Genomic DNA, 25,560 nt, shown 5'->3' with positions numbered 1-25,560 from the left:
TTGACCAAATCCAATTCGGCTTCCGTCAAGGCCACAGCACTGAATCAGCTCTCACGCACATAGTGGACGACTTGATAACATTTTTGAATCCTGGCTTCTAATCCTCCTAGACTTATCATCAGCCTTCAATACGGTTAAACATGACAGTCTCCTAGACTTACTTCAACGGAGGATGGGGTTTTCAAGGTCTGTACTAAATTGGTTTATCTTGTTTCTCCACAACCGAATTGAAAGAATAAAGGTTAATCAGTCCCTGTGCAATGCAACACTGGTCACGCTAGGGGTCCCACAAGGGTCCTCTCTATCACACACCCTCTTCAATCATTTCATGGAGAAGCTAGCTGTAATTTTGAAACCCTCAAATACTCATTACCATATGTATGCTGATAACACCCAATTATACTTGAAAATCTCTTCTCCAGAAGATATTAGGAATCTCAACACAACTCTGCTAAAAAACCCAAATTGGCTAACCCGCAACCACCTCAAACTCGAGGCCATCAAAACAGAATTCCCCCTAATCCTCCCACCCAACTACTTGCCCAAGATAGCTCTTTGGATGCATCATCTAACCACTGTTTACTGCTCTCCATGCATTATTGATTCCACAAGATCTCTGGGAACAGGAAAAGTACTCGAACATGCAGGAGCACATCAGTACCACCATCAAAGGAGAAAATTACCAAATGAACATTTTAAGGAAATTAAAAACCTTCCTCCCTCATGACGACTTCAAATCAGCGGTCCAAGCATTAGTCATCCTCTGGTTGGACTATGGAAGTGCAACCCATTGTGGCCTTCCTAGATTCAAGTTGGCATCTCCAAGGCATCTTTCAATGCTGCTGCCAGACTTATCTCAGGAACAAAAAGAAACAAACGCATCACCCACATCTAAAAGCCTTAAAATAGCTCCTATATGAATTAAAGATACAGTAAAAAGTTGCTTGCACAACCCATAAAGCCCTTCATTACAGCACCCATAGGTACTTGGCACAAAAGCCAGAATTATCTTGGGGTATCGGATCCGCGAGAAGCACCAACACCTTGGTACCGAAATTCCATAAAAAGATAACGTGCAACAAAGCCTTCTCTGGTTTTGTCCTGAGAATTTAGAATTCCCTACCACATGAAATCAGACTGATTCTCTCAACTTCATCTTTCAAAACAGAAGTTAAATGACTACTTATGAACACATTTCTGCCCTAGGTCATACATTTTGACTCCTGATCTACAGCCATGATTAGTACTAGACTATCGGTCACTGCCTAATGTCCAGTAGACATGTCCTAGAAATATTACCATCTTCAAGTTGTGAACTTGCACAGTTCTCTTTCTTTTACTACTCTTGATTACGTTGTTGTTTACTTGATTGATTTCTTATTTCCAATCATTTGATTCATGATCTGCTCCCAGGATCATTACTTTACATTACTTGTCGGACCATGCCTATGGTCCTATCTACTTGTCTTTGAGAAATTACCTTCCTGTTTGCATTCACAGTTTGTATTGCTCATGATTATGTTGTTGTTTGCCTTCGTGTTTTCTTATTTTCCAGTCATCTGTAAAGCGCTCTGATACCCTCACAGGTCATGATAAAACTTTATGAAATTAAAAAAATATATAGTCCATCCTTGGCTATACTATGTGACTTTTCTCAGGATCTTGAAAAGCAGAGACTTTCTTCTGCGTGTAGAAGTTTGAAGACATGTCTCTTAAACAAAATCTCTTTGTTCCATTAGGTTCTGTGGGAGCTTTCCATATAGTTATTTTAAGCAGGACGGTATCCGATGTGAGGGAGGTGATTTTGGCCAGTATCCTGCATGGTGTGATTTTCAAAAAGTACATCATGATCAGCTTAACGTAGATAAAACTCCAAATTAAAATGCAGGCATTAGAAGAGATTACTGGAATTATCTAGATGGGTGGGCCACATTTAATTATTTATTGGGGTACTCGGGACTGTGTGTATCTTAATAATGAGCACCCGCTTAGAAATTTATGACGTACAGGATGGACAAAATTGAATGATTACAAGCAGTTGTGGTGGGGGTGTACAAACAAGTGAATGTTCTGTCCATGGTGGATCAACTCATTGCAAGGTGTATGCTTTGTAATGTTGGATTGTCCACTGTACAGGGAAGACTACAACCAGAATTTAATAGGTTTGTCTCTGGTGCTGGGTAAGGCTAATAGTGGGTGAGTGTTTTGTCCTTGTTCCATTGTATTTTCCCTGGTAAGTATTAGTTTAATGTTAAGTGGAAACTAGTTTTACCGTCTATATTTTGTACAACAAATAAGTTGTCAGTTAAACTATCACATTGTGTTGAGTTTTATTACGAAAGAAATATAGCCTGGATTCGCAAAATTAGTTTTTGCTCTTGTGTATAAAAAAAATCAAGTTTCAGTAATACACAGTGTGTGCCCACATGTGCATCAGGAGTGCAAGTGCCCTTCACACACGCAGAACAGGTACAGCATTCTTTTTAGTTTTTCACATGAACACACTATCCTCCTCCTTCCAAACGGTATAATGCAGACTGTAGATGTGCAAACTTCCCCCTTGTGCGGATAGTTAAAGCTAAGTCAAGATTTTCTGTGATGGTAGTTTTCTGCAGTTGGGAGTTGTACTCGCAGCAGCACAGCCTGAGAATGAGACGGTCCAGGTGAGAGCTGCAGAGACCAATCCGAGCCATCCAGCAGTAAAGAGGAAATGAGGTGAGGAGGTGAAGTTGGTGCCGGGTGGAGTCCTTTCAGAATGAGTCATTTTTGGGAAAGAATTATCTTACCATCACTGATCCTATCACATGGGTTACCGAGACCTTGCTTCTGCGGCAGGACTGAGTGCTGACTTTCTATAATAACAGTGGCAGGAAGTCGGTCAGTAAAACCTAAGCATGTCTGTAATTGTGTCACATGAACCCCACCTTTGTCCCCCCTCACCCACAAACTGCCCGTAAGCTGTTTGAGGTGCAGCTGCCAATGAAGACGTGCAAGCTTCTTATTCAATCCCAAGGCTAGATTTTCCCCAACCAATCAAGTGCCTTCCCGCTTTCTCAACATTAGTCAACCAACTAGGTGCCAGAAGTTCTAGGTACCAGACAATACCTGCCCAATTAAAGCACTGGATAACACTTTATTAGTTTTCCTTTGGTGAAGTTAAAGCACTGTTTTTCTGAAAATGGAATTCTCTGGAGGTCCCAAAGGCTTTTGCTCATTTATGCAATCACAATGGGTGCTTTCACTTCCATTTATTTTTATCAGTAAACCTTCATGCATCTCCTGGCTTATAGTTAAGCAGCAATATATTGTGCAATGTATCTGAACTGCTAGGGCAAGCAAAATTAAAGAGGAGAGCCAGTGCTCAATCTCTTTCTGTACTGCTACCAGATTAAGTTACACTGGCAAGAAGGTACAACAACAACCTAGCTTAAGCGATGATGACAGACTTGCTGCAGCATAAATATTCCGTATTAAAAATAAAGACAAGGATGAGAGGGGAGGACTTGCTTGCAGTGCGCACCAAAGGTGAATACACTTTTACCTTTTTAACCATGGTCTGTTCTAGTGCAGAATACCGATATGTGATATTCCAGTGTCCTAAATAAGTTGATGCAAAACATTTCCATGTCTGCAGTATATTCATGTGCAACGTTCCCATGCTTGGATTTTGCAAATATCCAGCACTAATCGAAGAGAGAAGATTTCCACGACGTAATGGATTCATTAAGTCTTCCCAATTATGTGAATTCACATAGCGTGCATCTGCAATGTTATGGACTCACAGATATGTTTGCATCTTATCCTGTGGACTAGTCTCTACACTGGGACCAAAGGCAGCCGCCTACATAGACGTGGTGCTCAGACATGCACTCGGTGTGAGAGAGATTAGTCCTCTATATCGTTTAGCCGATGGGGGGTCACTAAAGCATCAACCCCTCACAGTGCCCACATTTGCAGCCAGGTGGTGGGGTCCTCGGAGGGACAGGGAGGGGCGTGTGCTTGCACTGACACTATCACTTTGATAATCTACATATGGAGGCGCCTAAAGTGCAGCGATAGGGACGTGTTGACCTCCATAATAGATGAGGTTTGGTGTCTCTAAGGATAAGATTCAGAAACAGTTTGCAAAAATACAGTCAAAAGAGAGAAAGAAAGGGTTGACTCTAAAAGGGAATTGAAGATAAGTAATTTAGAGAAAATCATTAATGTTTATTTAAATCCTTGATACAGAACGCAAAATATAGCTCAGTTCAATAAATCAATCGTAGAACATATGAAATCAATGCCACAAAGGCTGTCAGTAATTCAAATTAATTCAATAATGAGCAAAATCAAGAAAACAGCTGAAGTCCAAAATATGCAGCCATATGACCGCATACCTAGGGACCAAAAATATATGACTCACCCCCAAGTTCAGGGGTCTATAATGAATTTCATCATAGAATGTAGTGAAGAACTGCAGTCCGCATTGAATTAGCAAATATATCCTTTTGTTAGCAAATCACAATTCAGAAATATAAAATGTCATATAAAGCCATTATATTAACGCTAGCCCACTACATGAATATTGATTCGCCCCTTTTGACCTAATGTCACCTGAGGTTGTAAACCAAATGTGTTACAATGAACAGTGGAAAGACTCATAGATGTTTTGCTGCTAGCATTAGAAGCAGGAAGAGCCTTGAATATAGCAAAGGCTTACTCTGGATTTCTTTCTGACCAGAATTTTCTTTACAAGACAAACAGTGCACATTTTGTCAAATGAGAGAATATAAACCTATGCCGATTTATTATAAGCCCGCAGCAGCCATCTTTTCCAAGATGGAGTCGAGGACTCGTTGAGCACGTGGTATGAAAATGTATTTCTAAATATCTGTTTTATTATGATTGCATTGGATTCATATTTATATGCACATATTATCATAATCAGAAAATAATTCCCACAAGTGCAATGTATCGGTTGGACTTGGCCCATTTTACAGGGTCATCCCATGACTTTTTGCCTTCCTCCTGTATTTTTTCTGACCTGTTAGTGGTGATTTTATGACTCTGGACAATTTACCACGGCTGATCAGTGCTAAAGTGCATATGCTCTTCCTGTAAATTGTTGTTATGGATTGGTGTTTCCATGATTGGCTCTTTGATTTACTAGTCAGACCCTAGTACAGTGCATTGTGTGTGCCCAGGGCCTGTAAATTAAATGCTGCTAGTGGGCTTGCAGCACTGATTGTGTCACCCACAGAAGCAGCCTAAAAAATGTATAAAAAAATTTAACTCTGGCCTGCCATTGCAGAGCCTGTGTGCAGTCTAGTATTGCCATGTCGACTTGGCAAGGGCACCACTTGCCAGGCCCTAACCGTCCCTTTTCTTACATATCAGTCACCCCTAGGGTAGGCCCAAGGTACCCCTGTGTGCAGGGTGCAGTGTAGGTGAAAGGTAGGACAGGCCCTGGTGTTTGTGACATGTCCTAATATTGAATTACTGCCAATTTTATTTTTCACTATTGCAATGCTACCTGTTCCCATAGGACAGAATTGGGAGTTTGCTTATAGCATATTATAAACATAAGTACCCCTGGGAACGAGGTAGGAAAATAAAGTTTGATATACCTGAACTCAGACTGTTAAAATATATCTTTTAGTGAGGGTGATTTTTGCTTTCTGTGTTTGAAAAAACACTTTTAGAAAGTATGTATTTTCTTGCTTAGCCATCTAGTATGCCTCTGCTAGGTTTGTGTATTGCATGTCCGTCTTTGGAGTGTCAGGGGCTGGGGAGGAGCAGTGGCTCCAGGGAACCTGATGAGTCAGGGCTGGGCTGAATAGGCCTGGCCTGCATTTGGAGTGGTTGGAGGAGTAGCACCTGCACTTGAATAGGGCTGTGCCTGCCTTCCACAATGATGCTCCCCCCTGTGGTGTGTCTGGAGCTAGGGCTCACACTGACAATGGAGGTTGTTGTGCACTTGCCAAGTGCCCCACAGAAGTGGTTTTGGCTAGGTACGGGCGCTCTCTGCCTTCAGCGAACAAATGATTTTTATGTATAAAAGGAGGGGCCCAGACCTTTAGATCCCTTCTGGGAAATCAAGAGGAATCTTTGCCAAGGAGAAGAGCTGAAGAAGCTGAGGAGGAATACTGCCCCTGTGCTGTTTGCTGTCTGGGGTTGGCCTGCAGTGGCTACTTGCTGCCAAGGAGAGGAGAAAAGGACTTTGCTGTGTCCACTTGCTTGAGGAAGACCTACAAGGGCTTGAAACTGAATTTGCCACCTGTTCTGAAGTCTCAGGGACACATAGACTTCACCACTAGTTCCCCATAACTCCCTTGCTGGGAGTTCTTACCTGCAAAGATGTGCCTACGGTTGTTTTGGACCTCTAGAGACTGTTATCCGCTGGGAGCTGGAAGAATCCACGCATTGTCACAGATCGTCGCATCGAGGCGCAAAGTTTGTCGCATCGTTGGGGGACGCAGTAAGAAGCAGACGCATCACCTCCCCACGCAGTAAGAAACCAACGCATCACCTCCTCTCCGGTAAGGAACTGACGCATCACCTCAGCTGCGCAGCAGTAAGGAACCGACACATCACCTCCCCTGTAGCAAGTAACCGACATATCACTTTCCCTGAGTGTAAGGATCCGACCCATCCCCTTCCCTGCAGCCCGTTTTGTTTGTTTGCGTGACGCATCCCAGGTCCTCTGTGTGAAAAGTGTTGCATCTGCAATTTGCTTTGAACTGAACTATTTCTACCATCTGAAAGTCATATTTGTATTACTGTTTTGTGGAGTTTTGTCATTTGGTCTTGTTTTGGTTTAGATAAAGATTAGTTTTCTATACTGATGTGGTGTCCATTTGTAGTGTGTTCACTGTTTTACTGTATGTGTTCACAAATGCTTTAGACACTGTCTCTGAGATAAACCTGTCTGGTCGTGCCAAGCTCCCAAGGGGGTGAGCAGAGGTTATTTTAGAAGTATATCTCCCTTACCTTGACCAGAAGCAAGGGTCCCTATTTGGACAAAAGTACCTACCTCTGCCAACTAGAGACCCCATTTCTAACACTATCTAGTTTCAAGAAAACAATATATAATGTGCACAATAAAAAAGGTACATATAGTAGCAGTCCTTTTTTGCCGAAGAGATGGAGGTGACTAGAAGTGGTACAGTAAATCATCTTGCCACTCTAGTGCCGCCTCTTCCTTCCTCATCATACACTACTGTATTTTGCTTTTGATGTCTTCTGTCTGTGCCAAAAATCAATGAAATGTAGAAACTATGCAAACTGGTAGGCACTTTCTACAATTTGAGTAACGGAGAGGTGCATTGCCATCTTTGTTCTTCTGAATCCAACAGTTTATTAGAACTAGTATAAATGTTCTACTTTATCAGGAATGGATGTCAAGAGGGAGTTTAGTTGACTATTGTAAGTGTTTAAATGGCAGGAGTTTTTTTTTGTTTCTATGTAAAATCTACTCTTCCATTAAAATGCAGTGCTTTCTTTATCGTAAATTGGGTTTGCCAAGAAACCTGTTTACTAATTTATCAAACCCCTTCCTTCACCTTTGGTTGCAGGGAATGTATGTTTTTTTACACGCAGTAAAAGGAACACCATTTGAAACACCAGATCAAGGTAAAGCCAGGCTGCTGACTCACTGGGAGCAACTAGATTATGGAGTGCAGTTCACATCTTCAAGAAAATTCTTTACAATCTCCCCAATAATATTGTAAGTGATTAACTAACAGGCATGTATTTGTTTGGAATTTGGTCTGCTGAATCAATTTGTCATATTGGTTTACGTATGCAAGTTGTTCTCTTGATGCACGTGCGTGGAATCTCCATACTAACACTAAGAGTTGATGTTAATTATTTTTATGAGCCCTTTTCCCTTTTCCAGTTTGTTTCCAAACCTAAAGCTTTTTCAAAAATGGGTGATAAAAATCTTTTTTCCTTTGTCAAAGTCTGAATAGCAAGCTCTTACTGTACAAATAGTGTGCTATTGGCTGTAAGCAAAGGATTTGAGACCCAACTCCTTCCCCACTGATTACTGCATTTTCTAGGTAGGAAGGAATGCACTGGTTGATGCTGCACTCCGGATCTCATAGCACAAAATCACAAATCCTTTTTCAAGTGCTTTCGATAAAACCTTTCTATGTCTGGTTTGCTTAGAGAAATATTAAAACAGCAGCTGTGGTATAGTAAGTTAATGCCTTTCACAATAAAATAAGAGAGTTCCTGGTCAAAGAACGATCGAGCCATAGAAATTGTGGTGTGGACGTAGTTCTCAGAAGCGACGCCTGGATGAGAGTTAAGATGCTTAGAAAAGCATGCACTGTAGCAACCTGAATGAACGTGAAAGGGTCATTGGGGTTGTACGATGTCATAGTAATACTCTTCTTTGCTCTTAATCCATGCTGCCTTTCAAACTCTCAAGAGTCTCAAATAACTCCTTCTCCATTTGACTGTTCTTTTCACTTCCAATGTTTCTAAGATTCCCCTAATCTTGAATAATTATTGTTTTAATCCATCGGACATCTTAGCCTGTACTCAAAGTGTATTTAAAAACATAAATAGAGTTGGAGGTGTCTTAGTTCCCTAAACCTGCAAATCTCATTTAGGCTATATGTTTACATTTCTGTTTCACACCAGTTGGGGATTGTTTTTCCTTAGATGGCAGATTCTTTTCTTCTATTTTCTTTGACTTGGGGATTTCTTACCCGTGCAGCAATGTGGGTCTGTTCCTTCTTAATTCCAAATAGCTAATAGGCACGTTGTGTCACTCACATTTTATCTGAGTGGAGACCTTAGTTTGCTCTTCCAAACTTTGGAGTATTTTCAGCCATTTAGCATTACCTGAAGAAGGGGCTGCTATGTATGGAAGCTACAATAACTTGGGTCTCTTCCATTCCTTCCTCCTCTTACTGACTTTCGTTACTAGCAGGTTGGTTCTTGGCTAGTCCTGTGTTTGTGTTTTTAACATCTATGCAGTTTTACCAACAGTTTTCTCCAAATCCAAAAAATATAAATGTCCCAGTTTTGCGGGTATGCACTGTACTTGAAATGTTGCTTTGGTCCACATTTCCTGCAAATCCTCTCTTTTAGTAATGCCTAACTTGTGGTGAAAAGTCATACAGTTTATTATCATCACATCTGCTGTGTTCTCTTAACTGCTGTCCAAGAGAGTTGGGAGACACCTGCTCTTGTCATCTGACTTGTCACAAAATGTCAAATGTTTGTGCCATGTGCCACATTATGTGTGCATGCAAGAGTGGAATGTGCCGCATTACTTGATGATGGTGATATCCACTTGTAAGCACACGGTACCCCAAAGGTTGTCTTGGTGTTGAAAAAAAGACCACCAAGAGATCCATTCACATAGACAAAAGAAGAATATGGAGAAAAAAAAACTGCAAGTTGTTTATAGAAGATATGGGTGGATTCATGGCGGAGCGACAGAGAAAGATTCCAGCTCCTTCACACATTTTGGCAATGTAAAGACTGAGCATGGCAGAAGAGAGAAGAGTATGAGAAGGCAAAGGCATAAGCTTATTCTGCTAATAGGTTGTAACCTGCTAATGAAAGCCCTGTGACAAAAAACAGAGAGCCCTACATTGGTAGTCTTCCTCAATAGTGTAACTGACTCAGACCATCTGTAATGTGTGAATGGCAGGGAAGCCTGAGAAGACACCTGCCTGCTGAATTCGGAACTAATTGAAGACGATGAAGCAAGTATTTCGAAAGACTCGAAAAGATGGAATTGGCAAATCAAGCTGGGAAAGCTTAGTAGCTTGAATGACCATTTTTGGCGGTGGTTAGGAAAAAGAGGATGAATGATTTTCCTGATCATTCTCGGGTAGAACATACAGCTGTAACATACTTTTTTTGATCTGAGCTAAAAAAGAGAAGTTGGGTGTCCCAAAAAAACAAACAACTTCTAGGGCCAGATTCACAAAGGGCCTCTGCCCTCGTGGCTGAGGCCCCACAGTCGTGGAGGAGTCTCCAAACCATGGGCAAATGCAAAAACAACAAGTGATTGACGGAATATTGCACAATGGCAAAACATTCACCCCCAGTCACAGATCTCGGTTTAATTCATCGTTATTTTGCTCACCACACCACCCCAGTTCAGACATGGCCATATGCAAATCAGTCTGACCCTGTGCCTCATGGGAACAGTCCAGCCCGAACTGCCAAGCCATATCTTTCCTGGACCGGAATCAAGCATCCTAGGACCTGTATCTGGCTATCAGCCATCATCAGCCAGGATAGCTTGATTCCAGTGGCATGGAGAGCACGCGACTCACGTCTGAGTATTCCCGTCCCACTCGGGGTGACAAATGCAAAAACAATTGATGGACGGAATGTTGCATAATGGCAAAACATTCACCCCCAGTCATAGACTTGGGTTTAATCCATCGTTATTTTTCTCATCACACCACCCCAGTTCAGACATGACCATATGCAAATCAGTCTGACCATGTGCCTCTTGGGAACAGTCCAGCCCGAACTGCCAAGCCAGGTCTCAATAATAATTATTTTCTGTTTGGCAATGAAGTACTTTACAGAAGAGAGGTGTGGCGATGGGGGCCTGCTTCTCTCCCAGTTACGCGTACTTGCACGTGAGCTGGTGGGAGGAGCAGGTCCTTAGGCGCATCTTACAATTCTATTTGTACTAATCATGTTTTAAAATGGATGCGATACATCAACGTGTTTATTATATGGAGGGGAGATGAACAAAGTGCTATTGAATTTGTCAATAAGATTAATGTGAATAACGAAAATTTTAAATTAACATGGAACATCAATGGACAACAAGTAGACTTTTTAGATATCAACATATTTATTCGTGAGGGACAAATAGCAACTACCCTTCACAAGAAAAGACATGCGGACAATTCCGTATTACATATTCCATATTACATTCCAGCAGTGCTCCCCCAAAACATGTCCTCAACAATATCCCGTATGGTGAGCTGTTCAAGCTCAAACGCATCTGCAGTACTGAGGAAGATTTAGCTATCTGCACGACTCAAGCACTCTAGAGATTAAGACAGAGAGGGTACAAAGATGTCATCTTGAATCAGGCAATCAACAAAATGCATGCCAAGCCCAGGGATTCTTTGTTAAGAGAAAAAGAAGTGAAAAGCATAGATCCTGTGGCTAAAGACAATGAATCCGCCCCCAGGTTTGTGACTACCTATAATCGTCAAGAAAGGAAGATTAGAGCCATTATAACACAAAGATGGCCCATACTGTTAACCAATGGGGTTCTAGCTTCAAGGCTCCCCTCCACTCCGACGATTACTTATCGGAAAGTACCCTCAATGAGAGCCCAAATTATCCAAAGTTTCCCAGTACTGAGCAAAGATCAAATGTGGTTCCAACCCCGGCCGGGGTTTGTTAAATGTTCCAGCTGCAGGGCTTGCAGGTTTGGAACAAACACCACACAGTATGCCACACCATTCAGTCCGGAAATGATAAACATCAAGGGGAATTACAACTGTAGAACTGAATATGAAGTATGCATTCTGACCTGCACCTGCGGCTTGAGGTATGAGGGCAGCACCAAGCTGCAGATGCATGTCAGAATCCTCCAGCATCTTCGGGCAATCGTAAATAACGACCGCTCGTATCCGGTTGCCAGGCACTTCAAGCAAGTACACAATAATGATTTGCAGTGTTTGAAGTACTACGTATTAGCGGCAATCCCTAAACCACGCAGGGGAGGGGACAGAGAAAAGATGCTGAGAAGGATGGAATCCAGAACAATTTTACAATTAGTAAATTCCCCAATGAATTAAACACTACAGAGGATTTATATCATTTTTTATAAGGTCATAGTAACAGTATTTTCACATAATTTAAGAATGGATCAGTTGGTTGTTTTTTCTAAAATATAGCAATGATTAATTAATACAAAAAATGTTGGTTAGAAGTTTGTGTAATTTGCACATATTTGATGGACATGTTTACAGATTTTGCATGATTTGCACAACCGATCATAGCGGTATTTGTACATGGATATACAAATTGCATATTTTGCACATATTTTTGATAAATGTTTGCTCTATTTTGCACATATTTATTTGCAGTATTTGGACATGAATTTGCGTTATATTTGCACAGTTGCCCAGAATATCTACTATTATTCTATACGCACATATTTATTGCCCATAGTTCTTGTATTAGCACAGGAATTGGAAGATGCAAATACATTGTTTGTCTTCATTGCTCTGTCCCTATGTGAAAAGTCGATCGTCACGATGGTTTGCATTTATGCACACAAATTGTCTTTCGTGTATTTAATATGCTTTTTCTTGGCTATATTTGTTTCAAGATCAGTGTATGTTGAATGACTAGTTAGAAAACAGACTAATCAATGTTTGTCAAGCAGCTTGTGCTCAATTATTTTATGTTCATTTTAACACGTGGTGTACACTAAGCATATATATTTTTTATGTAAATGGTGGACCAAGATCTGGCTATCTGTGAGCAAAGGCAACCGCCCGAAACGTGTCAGATTTTGTATATATATATATATACAGAGGTCCTCAAAGCGAATGAACTGTTCAAGAAAGATGTGAACAAATGGACAAGAGAGGGCCTAATTTCTAAAGAAGAAGGTAAATTCCTTCTCAACACACATCCAAAGCTGCCTACATTCTACCTGATTCCAAAGGTCCATAAAGGATTGGACCCACTACAGGGCAGACCGATAATTTCAGCACAAAATAGCATGTTTGAAAATACCTCAAAATATGTGGATTATTTCCTACAAGACTTTGTGAAAAACTTACCCACTTTTATACAGGATTCTAGAGACTTCCTGGTAAAATTAAATGAACTTGAATGGTCTGATAATTATCTGTTGATGACTCTAGACATCAAATCACTTTATACCTGCATACGGCACAATGAAGGATTAACAGCAGTTGAATACTATCTAAGTCAACGAAACATAGAACTCTACGGTCATAACAAAATGTTACTCACAATGATTAATTGGTGTCTTTTCAACAATCGATTTCTGTATGATGGTAAAATCTTTAGACAAAAACAGGGTGTAGCAATGGGGGCATGCTTCTCCCCCAGCTACGCGTGTTTACACGTGGGCTGGTGGGAGGAGCATGTCCTCAAAAGGGAACACAAAAGTATCTTTGACCAACAAGTGGTGCGTATGTAGAGATTCATTGACGACCTATTTATAGTATGGAATGGCACAGAGGAGGAAGCACTTCTCTTTGTGGACAAGATCAATGTAATCTACAATTTACACACCACATTAATACCTCTAAAATCAGTTTTTTGGATATAGAAATCACCATTCAAAATGGGAGGATAGAAACCTGCATTTTTAAAAAAAACCATATGCAGGGAACACCCTGCTCCATGCGAATAGTTTTCACCCCAAGCACACAATCACAAGCTTACCTTATGGTGAATTTCTAAGAGTGAAAAGATCATGCAGCACAGACAGTCTATGTGACAATGCACTTTCCCAAATTAAACATGAACTATTAGAAAGGGGTTATAAAGAGAAATTGTTGTGTAATGCCCTCCACAAGGTCTCGCTGATCCCTAGGGAAAGCCTATTGCAGAAGAAAGTGAACCAAATGTCACAAATAGAGGCTCCTAACACTGAAAATCCAAACAAAACATGTAGATTTATCACAACATACAGTAGACAATCCAACATAATCAGGAGAATAATGAGTAAAGAGTGGCCCATAGTAATGACGGATGGTATCTTGAGAGAGATCTACAACCAAAAAACAAAATTTACATTTCGGAAAGCATATTCCATGAAATCTGAACTGGTAAAAACCAGCCCTGAGACCTGGAACAAAAACTGGCTCCCCTCCAGAAATGGATTTTTTAAATGTTCCACATGCAGAGCGTGTAAATTTGGAGTGAATACATCCACGTACACCAATGCATACTCTGACCAGCCCATAAAGATAAAAGGCAACTTTAACTGCAGGACAGAATATGCAGTATATATTCTGAAGTGCGAGTGTGGACTGAGATATGTTGGAAGCACGATAAAACCAGTGCAAACTAGAATCCTCCAACATCTGAGGGCGACCGTTAACTCGGACCCCTCATATCCGGTGGCCCGTCATGTCAAGGCAGAACATGAGAACAACTTAAATGTGCTTTCCTACTTTGTAATCGATCATGTACCTGGTAACAAGAGAGGTGGAGATAGGGAGAAACTACTTCGCCAACTCGAAACCAGATACATAATCGAGCTAGACAGCAAGAGCCCCAAAGGACTCAACATCTGTGAAGATTTATTCCACTTTCTGTAAGATATCCCAATAAGGTTTAAAAGCTAGGCTGACAGTTTGGTTCCATTATATCAATATATTAAAATGTACAAGTAAAATATTGATGTATATTGATTGTAGTGGAGTAGTGTGGCTCACTGGTTAGAGGCGGCAGGCCTGAGAGCAGAAGTCAGCCCGGGACCAGGGTTCAGTTCCCGACGCGGCAGGGTCGTGGACCTTGGTCAGCGGACTCGATAATTCTCGCTTCGGTGCTTACTCTAATCAGGGGTTCCACTCGGCAACTCTGGGCATTAGCTTGCCTAATCTCCACAACGGCCCCACCAATTCCGGGGATGCCTGGCTCCCCCTTGGGGACACCCAGCAAGGGACCATCCCACAGGGAAAGCCAGGATGGGTTCCCCAGAGTTATACAGCGCCGGGACGCCCCGTTGCTGGGGCAGCTGTGCGCTTTACAAGTATACTACATTTACATTTACATTAAAGGAATTCGTGAGACTCCGTACATTAAAATCCTGTTATCTGTATAGTCTTTATCCTAAATATAGTTCTTTTATGAGAACTACAGGTGGATTGCAGACAATGATGCAATGGTGAAATCCACCACAGACTCTGAAACTCAAGATAACAATGCGAGTCACTGACATAAATTGTCATTCTATAAATAGGGAACCGGACACCATATAAAGGACAGCCGACATCATATAAACTAAACCTTAGATATCAACAGTTCAGAATAATGTAGCTCAACATCTAAGCATGAATAGTGCTCTCTCTCTAGTACTGAATTATACCCACTAGTGCTCATTTTTGTCTGTGTATTTGTACAGTTAAAATTGTTTTTCTCCATGAGTAAAAGCTGATCATGCGCCTCTATCCCTAGTACCCTTATCCCAACTTATCACCTAGCTAATGGTTTTGTATAACTAAGCTCGCGGCTGAGAGGCTTTATTTAACCATTTGCATAGTTCATTTAATTTTAATTTTCATGCACAATCACTTAGGGGTGACATGACCGGAAAATGATTCTTTTTTCAAAATGTGGAAGACTATCAAATGTCATTTGAAACTGCATTACTCTTGAAATCTTAGTATTCAGTGAACCATAAATGTCATAATAGGAACTTTATGAATTATAAACCATTGTTTCAAGATAAAGCAGATATCAGAGGAGAATTTCTACTCGATAGTAATATGACTGCCAAAATACAGTCAATATGGTTGATAATTTATTTCATGTTAATTACGGAGCACTACGAGTATATTTCGAGATTAACAACAAAGTTATTGTATCCCAAAAAAATGTTTTTTTCTATTGGGATACAAAGCAGTTAAACGATGTAATATGAATATTTCTTCCATGTCTATCATGCACGGGTCATCAATCACGGGGTCAGCCTCAGTTTAAATATGGGGCGGGATACTGACACTAATCACCAGCGAGCAAGGCGTCTGAGAACGCCGAAACGCGTTTGGGTTTTTATTCGGAATATGCACATATAATTATCATGTAAAATAAACTTTACCTGCGGCTGCAGAAGAAAACTTTGGAGTCCGTTTCTCTTTTATCGTGAAAAGCGGGACGCCGCGCGGCAAGCAGCGTGAAGAGTGGATTACTGATATAGATATATATAGATATAGATATATATATATATATATATATATATATATATATATATATATATATATATATATATATATATATATCCATATATCATACAGTTAGGATTGATTTCCATAGGGAAATCGCAACATTCTATTGGGAATAACTTTGGCGCCGGTTGAGGAATCTGCCTGAATTTTTCAGCAACTTTGCCTCGCGGTGCTCCGGTCCTTCCCTGAAAGTTTGGGGGGGGATCCGTCAAGCGGGGGCCGAGATAAAAGGGGGGGTCCCAAAACGTGTTTTCCCCATGTTAATTTCCATAGGGCGGTCGGTCGCACTTTTAGCTCGAACGGCTGAATGGATTTTCACCAAACTTGGCAAAATTGTAGGGACTGGTAGCCCGATGTGCCTTTGTTATGTCTCAAGATATGTGCTCCAGTGGATTTTGAGTAATTTAGGTTCAAAAAATTTTATATATCTATAGCAGCTTACGTGTAAGCTTACTGTAAGCTTACCTTTTGAGCTCGAGATGCATTCTGATTGGCTGCCAATGTCTGTCAACACTCCAAAACAGAAACTGTTGGCAGCCATCTTGTGCCTCGGTAGACTGAGGCACAGGAAAGCAGAAAAACAAACGTGTAGAAATCAAAAAAGGGGCAGGGTAGAAGCACCCAGACCCCCTAGACCTGCTCAGGGGGTCCCACAAGGACCCCCAAGGCAAAAAAAAAAAATATTTTTTTTTAAAAATCTCGGGGTACGCGCACGGTACGCGTACCCCGACATTTACACAAAAATGGTGGATGGGACTGGCACCGCTGGGTAGTTGCTGTTGGATGCTGGAGTACTATGCTTGCGTGCTACCGAGGAATCGCTATCTGTGCCTCACAGCGTGGGTAAACTCAAGGACTAATGCAAAGCTTCCCCTAGCAGAGGGGAAGACTCCTCCGTGCACTGCTTAGAAGACTGAGTCTTAACTCTATTAATCCAAACCAAGATAGAGGTTTAAACAATGATGTGTAGATTCAAAGTGTTTGATTATTCTTCAAGTGCGCATTTATTTCTCTTATCTCTGCATGAGCCACAACAGAGCCGACACACGCGGCAGCGGCAGCGGCAGCGGCAGTGTTTTCCTAAGTAATCCCCTGATGAAGGGCTGCCAGAAAGCCCGAAATGCATTGGGAAATATGACATTATCTTGGCAGCATTGAGATTATGATGCTACATAATCTGTTATAACCATGAAGTTGAATGAGTTATATGATTAATTGGAAAAAGAGAAATAAATGCGCACTTGAAGAATAATCAAACACTTTGAATCTACACATCGTTGTTTAAACCTCTATCTTGGTTTGGATTAATAGAGTTAAGACTCAGTCTTCTAAGCAGTGCACGGAGGAGTCTTCCCCTCTGCTAGGGGAAGCTTTGCATTAGTCTTTGTGGGACCTCCTGAGCAGGCCTAGGGGGTCGGGGTGATTCTACTCTTGCCCCTTTGTGAGTTTCACACCTTTGTTTCACTGCTTTCTTGTGCCTTGGTTCTAACAAGGCACAAGATGGCTGCCAACACTTCCTGGTTTTGAGTGTTGACAGACAGTGGCAGCCAATCAGCATGCCTTCCCGAGAAAGCTGCATGGTCATTGGCTGTCAACACTTCTAACCAGGAGGTGTTGGCATCTATCTTGTGCTAGTGTTGACAGACAGTGACAGCCAATCAGCATGCCTTCCCGAGAAAGCTGCATGCTCATTGGCTGTCAACACTTCTAACCAGGAAGTGTTGGCATCCATCTTGGGTCTTAATAGACTGAGGCACAAAAAAGCAGAAAAACAAACGTGTAGAACACAAAAAGGGGGCAGGGTAGAAACACCCTGACCCCTTGGGGTGCTCAGGTGGTCCCACTAGGATATTAATATATTTAAACGTTATCCGCTAATAGAATTAGCATTTAAAAAACCTTTGAACTTCACTGAAAAAACCATAGGTTTCAGGCCTTATATATTTAGGAATTAGCATTTAAAAAACCTTGCAAATTCACTGAAAAAACCATAGGTTTCAGGCCTTATATAGTTAGGAATTAGCATTTAAAAAACCTTTGAAATTCACTGAAAAAACCATAGGTTTCAGACCTTATATAGTTAGGAATTAGCATTAAAAAAAACGTCTGAATATATAAAAACGTTATCCGCTAATAGAATTAGCATTTAAAAAACCTTGCAAATTCACTGAAAAAACCATAGGTTTCAGGCCATATATAGTTAGGAATTAGCATTTAAAAAACCTTGCAAATTCACTGAAAAAACCATAGGTTTCAGGTCATATATAGTTAGGTATTAGCATTTAAAAAACCTTGGAAATTCACTGAAAAAACCATAGGTTTCAGGTCATATATAGTTAGGTATTAGCATTTAAAAAACCATTGAAATTCACTCAAAAAACTATAAGTTTTAGTGGTGTTATAGTTAGCTGGACATTCTACTCATACAAAACCATTGAAATTGCTCCTATATAGTTAGTTGGACTAACTATATTTCGCGCACCCGCAATCCACTGCTGATGATGTCACATATTACATTATTCATGACATGGTCAGTGACATCACTGATGACATCTCAAATGACATCACTGATGACATCACTGAAGACATCTCATTTGACATCACTGATCATATCACTGATGATATCATTCATGTGATAATACGATGCACCTCCTCACACTCTAATATAACCTTAATATAACCTAGGTCTACACACACATCCACTCATTCACCCATACAATCACTCATACATACAGTCACTCATCAATACAATACTATCATATGCACTTATACACCTATAGAGACACTCACACACTTTCACTCATCCATGGAGTTTCTCACACACCTAGTCAGTCATGCAAAGAATCAATCACACTCCCATTTCCTCATCTATACAGTTATACACACAACACCTTACTTATTCAAACATATACTAACACATACTTACTCTCTTAAACAATCACTGATACAAGTACACATTGATTCATACAGCCACTTGCATAATCACTGGCTCTCATGTATAGGCATTTATATATACCAACTCTCACATGCACTGTGTTTTACATATGTACTTACTTGGACATGTAGCACTGAGATATACATTCACTCACCAACACACCAATGCACACAGTAAACCGCCCATACAGCTGTTTCCACACCTCCCAGTCACCCACACACAGACACAGTCTCATATACAAATACTTGGGCAACCAATCAATGACCCATATAGCCACTCATATAGCTACTGATCAACACATACAGCATCTTACACAACAGCAGACATACTGATGCACACATTCAGACAGTTTAGTCACTAACCCATGCATTCAGTAAGACACATTTAATCACTCACTCACTCATACAGTCAGTCATGCACCTACTAAATCCTTCATCCAGACACTTATACATCTACTCATTCTTCAATATGTAAAACATATTTAAACTTTACAGAAACACAGTCACTGGATGATGTCATCAGTGATGTCATCAGTGATGTCACTGATCATGTCATGAATGATGTAATATGTGACATCATCAGCAGTGGATTGCGGGTGCGCGAAATATAGTTAGTCCAACTAAATATATAGGAGCAATTTCAATGGTTTTGTATGAGTAAAATGTCCAGCTAACTAGAACACCACTAAAACTTATAGTTTTTTGAGTGAATTTCAATGGTTTTTCAAATGCTAATACCTAACTATATATGACCTGAAACCTATGGTTTTTTCAGTGAATATATATATATTTATATTGATAGATAAATAGTTATAGAGAGAGAGAGTCACAAACGCCAGTGGGTAAGTGGCATAAGGTCTTTTATTTCTCACAATTCTCCGTTCAGACGCGTTTCAGACAACATGTGTCCTTGATCACATACATACACACACATATACATAAATACATACTGTGGAAGAACTTAAAACCTATCTAGAGGTCTTGTCTGACCTTCTTAAATTCCCCCGAGCTACATCGATTATGTGATTCATCAGTTTGAGGGAACTACTGGGGAGGTTGGGGATGGGGCATTTTGGTCTAATCCGGAAAGTATGGTCCGGACTTCAAGGGCAAAACTAAAAGAAATGTACTGGAAATTGATATCTGAAAAGGAACTGGCAAAATCTGAGAGTAGTTTGACTAATGATTTTTTGAATTTTAAAACTGCTCCTTACTTTGAGACTAGTATTGATGAAACTCTTTTTACAGTTCCGTTGCAAGACTTTACTTATTAAATCGTTTTGTTTGAAGTGGCGCTGTAAGGTTGCTTTTGAAGATCTTTGCCCTGCTTGGAAAGCTTTCCCGGAATCCATTGTTCACCTACTTTTCTTCTGCCCACATTACTCATCCTTGAGGAAAAAATGGATATTCCGGCTATGTAGACTGGCAGGACCGGGACACTATCTTGAGGTGATGAGAATCGTGTGTTCTGATACACGGAGTAATGGTTTTTGCCCTCTCAAGATTTTGGTATGCATTAAGTGGTTGTTTGCAATGTATTTTCTTAAACTCTTTTTATGGTACTGCATTTTTTAACTATTTTAAAATATTTTCTGGTAGTTTTCATATATCTGATTTTACTCATCTGTGCTGTGTACTTTTTTGGATCTTAGTGATCGAAATAAAGTTATATGATGATGATACATATACATTCATCCATCCTACTTCCTGTCGGTCGCCGGTAGGTATAGAATAGTACCATGGTTCCATAGGAAAAGTCTTTTTTCACTTGCATATACCTTTGGCCCCGTTTGATGAATCTACATAAAATGTTCCCCATAAAAAAGTGCTCAGATTATTCTTGTTGCATATGCAACGTTTTGGAGCAGTTCTCGAAGCAGGGGATGAGAAAATTGAGGTTAAAAAAAGGTGCTTTTGCAATGTTAATTCCCATAGAAGCTGTCAACACGGCTACAGCCTGTACCACTGGCGCAATTACACCAAATTTGAAGGAAAGGTAGATGTTACGCAGATTGTGCTTTCTGTATTTGGTGCACATCTGTTCAGTAGTTCTTGAGAAATGCAAGTTGAAAAATATAGTGCTATCTGTGTTTAGAGAGAATCCGCTAACAAATCCCTACAATTCACTAAGACACATGCCAACAAGAATGCTGTAATTGGCTGTCCACAACCTGAACAGAAAGTTGTGACAGCCATTTTACCATTTGAGGAACGGTTCCCGTGGCTGAAAATTTGCGTGACAGCTGACATAAGAGGTCAGGGTGGTGGTTCGCTAACCTCCTTGTTTGAGAAGTAGGGGTGCTAGTGACACAAGTTGTGTGTCCAAAATAGTTATTTTAATTGCGCGTGATATTCGCGACAATGCTGTGACAGTCCGTGCGGCCCACCCCTGTACCATTGTGTGGAAGTCGAGGCCATTGTGGCCACATCGCAAATATTGGTGAAAATATTTTTAAAAATCTGTATACACACACTTGCTGGTCACAGTCCTAGATTCATGTACCTACCCACATATCCACTCGCACACCCACTCACATACCCACTCGGACAATCATGCACTCACTTAGCCACTCAGACTCATGTGCGTACTAACATATCCACTCAGAGACTTATGCACCCACTCACAGATGCACTCCGAGACTCGTACCCACTCACATACCTACTCTGAGACTTATTCACCCTGTCACTCAACCACTCAGACTCACACACCGACTAATAGACTCACTCAGACCCACACACAGCCCCACTGACAGACATATGCTTCTAGTTACATACCAACTCACACTTATGCACCCAGGTACAGACCCACTCAGAAACACTTATGTACCCACTCATAGATCCAGTCACAGACTCATGTACCCACTGACATATCCTCTGACACACCCTCTTACACCCATTAACATACCTACTCAGATACTCATACACCCACTCATACCCAGTCAGAGACGTCTACACCCACTCACATACACACTCAGAGACACGTGCACCAACTCGCATACTCACACAGAGCCTCAAGCACCCACTCACACTCATGCACCTACTCACATACCCACTCCGACTCATTCACTGACTCACAGACCTACTTAGACAGTTATGCACCCATTCACAGACCAACTCAGACTCGTACACCCACTCACTAGCTCACTCTGAGACATACAATTTCACATAAAAAACAGAGGATGTTATAGTTAAAAAATAGAATTTGAAAAACCTCAAATTCACTGAAGAAAACCAAGAGTACAGGGATGTTATAGACATTTCACTCATATAAAACCAGAGAAATACAGCTGTTCTAGTTACTTGAGCTAAATATGACTCGCACCCCGCAATGTGCTGCTGATCACTTCACATATAACATCACTTATTACATGTTCAGTGACATCACTGACATCTTAAATGATATCACTGATGACATCATCCACTGACCCACTTGCACACCCACTCATATCACATCTAACTTCTTGTACACCCAGTCACACAACCAATCGCATACCCACACCAGTACTCGCGCACTCACTCACTCCCCATAAAGCGACACGCACACACTCATACAGCCACTCACACAACCATTCACTCCCCCATACAGCAACTCATGCAACCAGTCAATCTTCGGTGTAGCCATTCACATAGCCACACTCGCCCATACCGCTACTCACACATCCACTTATTTATCTTCAGTCACTCAAACACCCACTTACTTATCCATCCAGTCTCTCAGCACAGCCACTCGCTCAGCTATACAAGCACTCGCACACTCTGCAACCACTTGCATTGTTGTAAACGTATCTAGGACCCTATTTCAATATTCCGATTTTATGCCCTTATGTGGTTATATCAAATCATATCCTTATAAAGGCATAAGAATCATAGCCATATTAAGTCCTAGCCAATGCAGTCCAAATACGGCAAGGCTACTCCCATAGACTCCTAGAAAGCAAAACGCGTTCTTAAAAAAACCAAGCCTCCAGCAGCCCGGGAATTCCCCCTGCTTCTGTATTGATTTGTCCTAGAACTCCTGGAGTCCTGAAAGAACTGCGGGTTCTTAGTGACGTCTTATGTCCAACCTTACTTCAAACTCGGCACCTTCCAGGTATAAATATACCAGCATCTGCCCTAGCTATCTACTTGCCCGACGCCCTGCTGAAGTGAGTGCCGAAGGAAGCCGACCCTCCCATTGACGCACTGAGAGAGACGCTGTCTTTTCTCCTGCCGAGAATTCCAGCTCCAGTGTTTCCCTGTCACCCTCGCGGGTTGCTGGGAGATCGAGTCCTGAGCGAGAGATACTAGACCTCCTTCATTCTATAACCAAGGTACGGAGCTGATTAGACCCTTAGAGAATTCTTGATTCAGATTCTTGGCAAAAACTATCTTAACTAAAAATACAACTTATTTACTCCTTCCCATGTACTAGGCTTAGGTTAGGTACACAGGGTACACAGTATCTTAGAAGCACCAGTTGAGTACGTTTAGTCAACTTTTATCATTGTACGTATTTTATCCGTTTTAAGTATCTTATGGCTTAGAAACCATATAAATGCTTTTACAGTATTATTTCATAATACTCCTTTTATTGTACGCACTTTACTTTATGACAAGTATTGCAATTGTGGCAATTCACTTCTCTTGCATGAGAAAGAAGACTGCTCAATAAATAACCACTTTTATTGAAAACGCCCGTCTCTCTATTTCTCTGCACTCCTGGTGAAACTAAGCATGCACGATTGAGTGAAATAGCTATCTATTGTTTCCGCGACTCTGGAGATATACTCCTTATTCTTGGGGGAGCAAAGTTGTCATGTTTATGCGGTTGTCAGAAACTAATCCCTTCTTGTGAATTCGAGAAAGTTTCTAGTGACCTCTGAGCTAGCTGGCATTCATAATTAAGTCTAACATATTCAATAGAGACCTAGTCGACTTAAGTCCTACGTCTAAACTATTGTTTATGTTATTCCAATGCGCAGAGCCTATTGGGAATATAGGAACTACACTACAGCATATCCATTCACATGTTCATACTAGCACTTCCACTTCCGCTCACTCAGCTATTCACACACTCACTCTCCAATACAGCCACTCGCACACCGATTCACTTAACCAAACTCACTCTAATAGCCACTCACCCATACTGCCAATTACACACCCAGTCACTCATACAGCCACTCACCCATACAGTCACTACACAACCACTTACCCATTCATAGAGCCACTCATACTTCTACTCACTCACCCACACAGCTACTTACACACCCATACAGGCGCACATACCCATACACGCAAAGATATACAGTCACATAATCTATCTTAAAAATAGTATCACTCAATAGTAGTGCACCTAGTAGACTAATTTAACTTTTGTAGTTGGTTAGTGTTAGACCTGTCTGCTTCTGAGAGTCCCCTCACACTATGATTTATTTTGTTCCCCCGTGCCTCCTAAAATTTGTCGCTTTTTCTTTGTCTACCAGGACCTTTTTGTGTGTTGTCCCATGGGGCTAGATGCTCTTTGATGCCCAGTTGCTCATCAAGTTCCTGGCACCTATGTACAAGGCGCCTGACGGAACCAGTGGCATAACCAACTGGGGTTGTCAACCCTAAAATGGTGGACACCATTGTCCCCTATGAGAGTGACTCCCATTGGAGCCCCTCTGACCTCTGACCCTTTGAAGGTTTTGGCGCACTTTGTGTAACCTGCAAACCTGACAGGAATCCCCTCAGGAGTTACAAGTACACAAAATGGCTGCCTTAGGAAGCCCAGTACGGTGGCTCCTAATGACCAAAAAGATACCTTGAAAGGGCCATGTCATTGACATAGCCAGGGAAGGTTCTAGAACCTTCTGGCCCGTGCTGGCATCCTAGGGCACGGGCTATAAAAGGCCCAGTCCCTGGCGGCCATGAGGAGAATGATCAAAGAACACCAGAAGAAGAGGACTTGACCCCAGATTGACACCTGCCCTGTTAACCCCCTGAGGCAGCTGATAGCGCAGGCAGAAGAGCAGCAGAGGTTGCTGGCGTGGACCCTGACTGGCGTTCCAGTCAGAAGCGTGAGCAGTGACCTCTACCCTTCAGCGCCTGGTCAGCGAGTGCCCAATTGCCCCTCAGAGACTTTGGCCATAGTTAGAGCCTCCCCGCCCCCCAGTGGTGAGATCGCAACTGCAACTCTTAAAAGTGCCACCTTCAACTTAAGTGCCTCCTGGCGGGCGTTCGGACGTCTCCGAACCCACCGCCGTCGACGCGCTGTTTGTGGATAGAAGGTGAGGTGCTGCGCTGGGGCGGGGAAAGGCTGGCCTTCATTTGGGCGAGATTACTGTCTCTGCCCTGCCTGAGTGACTTGGGAGCTGGTGTGTGGGCGGGAACCCCCCGTGAGTGAGCTCGGAGGGAGGATCGCGGAGCCCCTGGAACCCCCCTTCGCCCTTGGGAGAAGTGCCATACTGACTGGAGCGCTTACCGGCGCCGCCGAAGTGAGGTGGGCCGTCTCTACCCCTGAAGTTGCCGCGTTGTTGTGGAACTGTGATGCGGTCTCATTTTGAACTGTGCGCGCAGGTGTTTTGGCCCCTCCGGCAGCCCGTTCGACGGTCCCAAGACTCGTGAACTGGAGCCGCCTTCGGAAACCCCGCCTGCGCTGACAGAAGCGCACAGACTCCTCCGGCAGCAGTAGCATTGAACCGGCTGGCCGCGGAGTGTAATTGCCGTAGTCATTTTATGCCTT

At 41.8% G+C, this 25,560-nt stretch overlaps 1 protein-coding gene across 2 annotated transcripts in view; it reads left to right on the top strand.

The window, feature by feature from the left end:
• The window catches only part of ORMDL1 (ORMDL sphingolipid biosynthesis regulator 1), a 171,149-nt gene that overhangs the window by 53,054 nt on the left and 92,535 nt on the right, over positions 1-25,560 (top strand). For both annotated transcript variants that reach the window (XM_078680373.1, XM_078680375.1), the window contains exon 3: positions 7,557-7,708. In XM_078680373.1, the coding sequence (XP_078536499.1) occupies positions 7,557-7,708 (152 nt within the window). The remainder of the gene's footprint in view (positions 1-7,556; positions 7,709-25,560) is intronic.

Source organism: Lissotriton helveticus, chromosome 3_1 (genome assembly GCF_964261635.1).
Source record: "Lissotriton helveticus chromosome 3_1, aLisHel1.1, whole genome shotgun sequence".
Classification (NCBI taxonomy): Eukaryota; Metazoa; Chordata; class Amphibia; order Caudata; family Salamandridae; genus Lissotriton; species Lissotriton helveticus.
This window is presented reverse-complemented; position numbering and strand designations above follow the sequence as displayed.